Here is a 7,686-nt window from a genome sequence, read left to right as displayed (position 1 = left end):
AATAACGGGCCAATCGTCTTGCAGTCGCCGCCGAGAAATAAACAGAAATTAAGAAAATTCGTCAAAACGATTTTTTTTAATTGCTTGTTGTTCTTGTTCATTTATCCCTCACGCTGTTTTATTTTTGAGGAAAACATTAAATTGATTATATTTTCCATATTCGGGTTGCTATGTGTCGTCATGGCAACGACACAACCTCCCGAGCGTTGTCATTGTTGATAGAGGTAAATCACCTGCTCAGAGTTCCAGTTGTTTAACGTGGCACAATTCCTAGGTACTGCAATATACACAGCTATTTTCATACACATGGCCCACTACAGAGTGAGTGTCCGCCGATTTATTTTTTTGTCAATTTTAATTCGTTTTTATACGGGAAAGTTAGACGTTTGCTCTGGTGGAGCAACGCTAACTAGCTAGCTAAATAGCAACCTGCCCTGGGCTTACTATAAGGAAACAACGACTGGCGCATTCTCATTTCTTCTGTTTGGCAAATTTGATTGAAATTAATACCTAGCGTTAGATAATGAAATATTGATATCTGTGTTTTTATAGTATGTTTACATAATTGGAATATTTGTCCTATTTCAGGCCTCAGAGTCGAAGCGAGAACAATTTCGAAGATACCTTGAGAAATCTGGGGTCCTCGACACTATCACCAGTGGTAAGTTAGAAGCAGTTTACACACAGGATATACAGTGTTTTATATCAAAAGCTAATAATGTGGTGGAACATCCACCCTCGCCCAGTGTAGCACTGCTTGTTCATTCATGTTCATGTCTTTTTCCAGTCTTAGTGGCCCTTTATGAAGAAACTGATAAACCCAACAATGCCCTGGAGTATCCTTTGCTGTCTAACTAATTTGTATGAAATGACACTTTTAACAGGTGTGATCATGCTTAAGAGTTCCGAATAACCTAAACAAAATGTGTTTAGTTGTATTTCCTAAATTTTCAATGTTTGATTTGAAGGATCAAATTACATGCCTTAATATTTTGCATTATCTTGGATTGAAAAGTTCTATGTATGACATGAAAGAGAGAGGATGCCTTCCACTTTTCTTAAAAAAAGTGCAATATATTTATTCCAAGTGACCTTAAATAGCTTGTACCTTCCCTTGCTCAATGCTCTTTGGGCTCTATTCCTCATGTTTTGCAAGTTACTGGACCCTTCAGATCAATTACGTGTGACACTGTCAAGATAGTTGTTTGGTTGAGTCAGCATCTCTGAAGACAGGCAGAGTCTGGGATATACTCTGTCCCATTCCATCATCTTACCACAGTTTCAGTAAAGGTGTAGATAGGCATGTGGGCTTGATAGGATCATCGACAATTCTAATTTCTTGCACATTCGCAAGTGTTCTCTGCAGGGTAGGTATTATAACAGGAGAGGATGTGATGTCAGATAGGCGAAACTGTCAAAGGTAATATACTGTATAAAGCTGTGATGTCACACAGGGAAGGGGAAAGCAGCAAAGGACAGCGTCTGAGGGAGAAAATTTACATTCAGTTTTTCAGGGGCTGAAATTGTGCACACCTGCATACAAGATGAAATCGATGTTATTTAAAATTTTGAGAACAAAAGGGGATTGGAGTTTTTAGTGGAAAAAAAATTGTTTACACGAGTAAAAAGTTTGAGGGAGGGACCTAAAAATATTGAGACATTCCAGAGAGATTTGTTTAAAATTTCTTCAAATATTTAGACTCCGAATGAACACTGTGTGAATATGTTAAATATGTTGTTACTTGATGTGCAAGCAAACAAAATGAGATCATAGCGAGGAGTTACTGTCACTATTCATGTGACCTGGATTAGACCAAAAATATGCTCAGAAAGTTGCCTGTATTATCGATAGCACAGTATGTACTAACAGGCCTTGATGTCATGCAAGCTTTGGTTTCTAAGTGTGAGCTGAGATGAGTTACCTGCCCCCACTGAAGGCAGATGAAATGCTACTGGCTTTCCAATTCATGGTAATTACTAGCCAATTACTGGGACAATGGAAGAGGAAATAGAGATAGCAATACAAGTAAAAGTGTGCTGTTGTCATGCTGGTACGAGGAGAGAATGGACAGAAGTTTGGGTTGAAGGCTGATTGGGAGAGTAGAGGACAGAGTTTGGCACAATAGTTAAATGAAATAGTAACACATGTGTAGACATGGAGTTATTTAATAATAAACAAAACAATGGAACTCCAGGAGGACCAAGCAACATAGTATTATAGTATTATCAGACCGAAGGCTTTAATGTGAGAGAAACACATTATTGTGGCAGTAGCAGTAGGGTAATGCATGAAAGAGAGATTTGTAGTTAGTCCAACCTAAAAGGGACTTTGGGCAAGATGGGGTTAAAGTACAAAAAACAAATAATTCTTCCGTGATGAACACTCTTTTTCTACACTAGGTAGCGCACAGTTTCTTCCCTATATAGTGCTAGTACTCTATTTAGTGTGCCTGTGAAGGAAGTGGTGAGGAAAACATCAAATAAACTGCAGAATTTGTTTAGAATTTGCAGATCTAAAGAGGAGTCTGACAAAACGAACAATATGCTTGACTGAAAGATTGAGTCGGGCTTTTCTCCTCATAACTAACCCACTGAATCATCACTGTGTTTTCATGTCCATTAACAGTGTCACAAGCTGCTGTTTTTTGTGTCGCAACCAATCTCAGAATACACGTATCTGACTTTATTAAAGCGACCTTATTTTCCCAGAATATGACATGTTTAAGCCTGAACCATTTATCCAGATTTATAAAGCTTCACCTCAACACAGCCAGTCCCGAGCCGGAAGATGTGGAGGCTCTTCGTATAGAGCTGAACGATCTGCAGCAGAAGTATAACCTGCTCGTAGAGGAGAACAAGGAACTGAAAAACAGGGTAGGATGCTGCTCCAGCTTCTTCTGGATGGAGAATCAAAAAAATAGATCCTCTAACCATCTATCTTGTCATCTTTTTTCAGCTGATGCAGTATGAACCCCTGACTGATGAGGGAGCAACTGACTAGAAGGAAGGCATATATTATTCCTACTATTGATTTAAAAAACAAACAAACAAATAAAACACTTAGGAATTCTATTTTTTTGTTTCATAAAGATGGATGAACAGTGAATACAAAGTCATTGTGAATTTTTGTTAAGAATCAACAGGACAACATTTGCTTTTTTATTAATAAAACATTTTTTTCCAGCATTCAGTTTCAAGTTGTGAATATCTTAAAGTGATAAATGACTGTGTCTTGTTTTCATTCAAAAGATTCTGCTTGTAATTAATTAATTGTATTAATCAACTTTTTTGGGCACATTCATTTTAAAAACTTAAATAAACTGTGAAATTTCTGATCAGCAAAGTTCTGGTACTATGAGATTATCATGGCATGATATTTAGGTTTGCAATCCATTAGATGCAGTGGCCCTTAAAAAAAACTTTTATACATAAGACCTCAAAAGATCAAGTCCGGACGGACAGACATGAAACATATTACAAACTTAAAATCGCAGAATTAAAAACTATGGATTGAAAAAATGTTTCAAATATGCTTACTCTCAGCTTTCCCTGTTGCTTCAGTGAATACACTACAACTTGACTGCTCATATGCCCGATGAGAAATTAAGGTCTGACAAAGTAAAGCATTAAATGATGCTGATCTTTATTCATGTCAGTCTCAGAGATACTGTTGTCACGGATACGGATGTTTCATATTGGTGTTTTTCAAAGCAAAGTCATACATGCTGAGATAGTTAAGTTCATTTAAACTGTGCAAGTGGTTCGAATATGTCCTGTTTCATAGCAACAACTAGCTTGGATCCATCCCCAGGAGTTGCTCCTGAAGAACTTATCTGTACATGAATTAGACTCAAATCAGTTTTTGGTTTACGTGCATGAATCTGTAACAAGTGAGCGTTGTGGGGTCACCCGTGGAAATTGATTGTTCGTGTACATACTAAGCAGTTCCTGTTGTTTGTTTATTTAAAACATACAACAGAATCGTCTTTGGAGCTTCTCCACCCAATAGCTGTGTGCTTGAGAAAGAGGGCAGTGAAAAAAGCATGGCCTCCGCTAGGAAAGTGGTCAGTCAGGGCTTCATATCTGCAGATCAGTCGGGGCCCGTCTGCTGCTGCTGGCGCTGCTCGTGGCCGACACTCGGCGGTTTGGAGAGGAAGCAGTGGGGCTGTTACTTTCGTGGCTGTGTCGTGACACAGAGCTCAGCTCCCCCGCGGAGTCCGGGCTCTGGGACCTGCTCGATCTCTTAATGTCCGATTTAGAGAGCATCCGCGCTCTGGGGCCGGCACAGCCGCTTCGAAGCTTCATGCTGTTACTGCCATGGTAGGAATCTCCGCTGTCTGAGCCGTTCCCCTCCATCACGGTGGAACAGTTCCACTGTGGACTGATCCTCCTGCCTTTCCTTGCGATGCCGGACAGTGTGGTGCAGGATGAGGTGTCTGCTACAGGCAGGGTGGGATACTCCGACCTCGCACAATCCAGGTCCTCGCTGTGAGATGGTATCTGTTCCTCTTGCTCATCCTGTTTGTCCGTCAGAGGAGACCGGTTTTCGCTGCTCGTGTTGTTGGAGTTGCTGTTTTGCTCTGTGGGGCTTGGTACCCCCTCTTTGCCATCCTTGTGGCCGTGTGGCTTCCCAGTGGGATCTCCTTGTATTGGGACAAAGGCAGATGAGGCATCGAGAAGTGGGTAATTGGGTCCATTGCCCTGCTTCTCCAGCAACAACGTGTACCCACTAGGGGCTGTGGGAATAGTAGTCTTGCGCCCCACTGAAGTACCCGTGCAAACTTGATGCACAACCGAGTTCTTCTTGGACTTGTTGCCGTAATAATCATCAATGTCTTCTTTAATATGTGGATAAAAGTCCAGGATGCCCTTTTTAATCCGCTTGTAACCTAGATGCATGATCTCCAGCAGGCTGAGGAACAGGGAGATGCTGGCAATCACTTGCATGAACATCATAAAAACAGTTTTCTCTGTGGGCCTGGAGACAAAGCAGTCCACCACATTTGGGCAGGGCTCCCTCTCACACTTGTAGAGAGTGTTCAGCCGGTGGCCGTAGAGCATGAACTGGCCCATCATGAAGCTGCCCTCCACCACTGAACGAGTCACGATGTGGGCCACGTACGTGCACAACAAAGAACCTCTAAGCGGCGCCTTGTTGAGCTTCCCCTGCTCCAGCTGCCTCATCTCCTTCTCGATCCTTTTCCGCACCTCCACCAGCTCCGCATCCACCGACTCCAGCTCCCGACGTAGAGCAACCTTTTTGCAGTGGCGCTCCTTCTCCAGGGCTCGCAGCTGGTAGATGGCGTGACCCATGTAGACCAGGGAGGGCGAAGAGACGAAGATGACCTGCAGGACCCAGTAGCGGATGAGGGAGATGGGGAAGGCCTGGTCGTAGCAGACGTTGCGGCAGCCGGGCTGCTCTGTGTTGCAGATGAAGTCGGACTGCTCGTCGTTCCACACGTCCTCCGCAGCGACGCCCAGCACCAACATCCGGAATATGAAGAGGATGGTCAGCCAGATCTTCCCAACCATGGTGGAGTGGATATGAACCTCCTCCAAGATCCCCCCGAGGAAGTTCCAGTCCCCCATTTTTTAACATTTATCGAGCTATAAATGGGACCAAAACAGTCTGGTGGGTTTTAAGGTGAATTGACAAAAAGTTGCATTGATTTTGAATGAACTTTTCTTTAATGTTCAGAGAAATGGTTCTGTCTGTCAATTGCAACTACCCAACCTCAAGGAAAAGCTCATTTGTTCAGTTACGTGGCAGAATAAGATGACATCAGGAATAAGAACATATCACTGATCGCACAATGGCAGCGTTTCTCTTTTGCGATGTTCTCGTAAAATTCTCCCGAACATCACTCAGCTTACCTTGCATCTTGGATATGAAATTCAACTGCAAAAACCCTTTCCAACTATGCTGCTGAAAAATAGTCCCGCACATGCCCACGCTGATGCTCCATGCCTGGTGTTAAACTAGTCTGAAACCAATGATCCCTGCTAGTTCACAGCTTATAGCCCGGGAAAAATCAATGCTGTTTCACTGCTCCGTTGCCATTTGCCTCACGGCATCAACGGTGGGCTGTCAAACCCTGCCAGTCATTGGGGGTGAAATGTGCTGCGGAGATATTCGATGGTTTGTTGCATTGTGCCGCTGGTTGAACCCAAGGGACCTTGTTTGATCCTGTTATGTTGTAAAGCAGGGCAGGAAAGTTTTTACAGCTGACCAGCTCCAGTGGATGAACTACCTCATAACGTGACCTTTAATCCTCACCTCATTAAACGATGCATATCTGCATTAGCCTCCAGCAACATCTGCCGGGGAAGCTTTTTTCAACCACAACAAGCTACTGGGTTAGATAACCTTGGATCCAAACGACCCTCAAGCTGCTTTCTCCACCACTTGGTGCATTTTCAGTCGGGAAAACCAAAAATGCAACCCAAAAATCTGCAAATTTTTGGGCTCCTCAGTTTATTTTTTGTAAAAACATTCCCAGTTGAACTGATGATTGCTTGATGTGAGTATGACACTGAAGAATTGCTGTCATGAATTTGTCTCAAGTATTATGGGATGTATTGATGATTAACTTAATAGATGACAGGAAGTTTACAGAAGTTTTTTTGCTGATATTTAGAAAGTAGATAAACCTATATACTGAATGACATTTATACATGCACAGCACATTTCTTGCAATTGGAAATAAGTCAAAATTGCACAACCTTAATCCCCCCTTAAAATAACTGATTGTGAAAATTCCAAATGCATCAACGACATAAATTCAAGGAGACAAAAAACTTGTTTCAATGTGTTTGACACAATTGACAGATAACAACAATAAAAACTGTGATAACATAATAAAATTACTCGAAATAGAACAAATAAATGGCTTTGTCTTAACCTTCACTGTTCAAACTACCCTTTAATAAGAAAAATAAGACACCGTTTGAAATAAATAGAAATTCAAAGTTAACAGGGTTTGGGAGCTAGCTATACTCAAAAAAACCAAAAAAACATGCACCATTGTCGTTGTTATGCAACAGTGAACATGTCAATTTCTGTTTAGCTCTGTAAAAACGGGTTTAATGTAGATGATCACAAGCCGGGTGATTATGAGTAGGGACCTGGCACTCAATGCAATGTTCTGATGCTGTAGATGGTAAAAGAATGAAACGGAAGCCAGGTCAAAACGAGCCACTGAATCTGCTGTGGAAAGGCGTGCCTTTTTTTCTAAAGGGAATGCAGTTTCGAGAAGCTTGATGTCTACTGCAACTTCTGAAAACCAGACGACGTTGTCAGACCACTTAGTCGTCATCAGATTATCTGAATGCAAAAAGTCTTTTTCAGTGAGTTACATTTTGTCAAGACACGCACGTAGAGCCCCGCGACCTCGTGGTCCATGTATTTTTCGGCAACAAGGATCAATGGGTCACGTCCGATTTCATACATGGTTGCCTCCACATCTAAGTTGTTCCTCCCGGCTACTGTTCCATTAAAAGGAAATCGAACATCGCGGCTGGACTGACTGTACAGCCGTTTTCCATGCAGATTTTCTCCAGCTGAACTGTAGATGTGTCATTATTCATGATGTTGATCCACCTTGAAAACCCAGGTGTCTGAGAGGGAAAAAAAGAAGGTTCTTAAATCAGTTCAAATTCATTTTGGGGGAATTTACAGACACGTCT

General features: G+C 42.0%; 2 protein-coding genes across 2 annotated transcripts; one reads left to right on the top strand and one right to left on the bottom strand.

The window, feature by feature from the left end:
- The first annotated feature begins 79 nt into the window (after window positions 1-79).
- mycbp (MYC binding protein) lies at window positions 80-3,104 on the top strand. Its single transcript, XM_086178342.1, has 5 exons — window positions 80-321; window positions 589-661; window positions 788-836; window positions 2,745-2,874; window positions 2,957-3,104. The coding sequence occupies exons 1-5, from the start codon at window positions 307-309 to the stop codon at window positions 2,999-3,001; spliced, it is 312 nt and encodes a 103-aa protein (XP_086034468.1). The 5' UTR covers window positions 80-306; the 3' UTR covers window positions 3,002-3,104.
- Window positions 3,105-3,697: 593 nt separating this feature from the next.
- Window positions 3,698-7,555, bottom strand: gja9b (gap junction protein alpha 9b). Its single transcript, XM_086178339.1, has 2 exons — window positions 5,875-7,555; window positions 3,698-5,607 (listed from the first exon to the last, which is right to left on the bottom strand). The coding sequence occupies exon 2, from the start codon at window positions 5,587-5,589 to the stop codon at window positions 4,078-4,080; it is 1,512 nt and encodes a 503-aa protein (XP_086034465.1). The 5' UTR covers window positions 5,590-5,607; window positions 5,875-7,555; the 3' UTR covers window positions 3,698-4,077.
- Between the last annotated feature and the right edge of the window lie 131 nt (window positions 7,556-7,686).

The sequence above is a fragment of the Fistularia commersonii genome, chromosome 30 (assembly GCF_037954325.1).
Source record: "Fistularia commersonii isolate RoL2024-O1a breed Wild chromosome 30, RoL_Fcom_v1.0, whole genome shotgun sequence".
Taxonomy (NCBI): domain Eukaryota; kingdom Metazoa; phylum Chordata; class Actinopteri; order Syngnathiformes; family Fistulariidae; genus Fistularia; species Fistularia commersonii.
The sequence above is the reverse complement of the archived record's forward strand: the minus strand, read 5'-3'. Positions and strand labels throughout refer to the sequence as shown.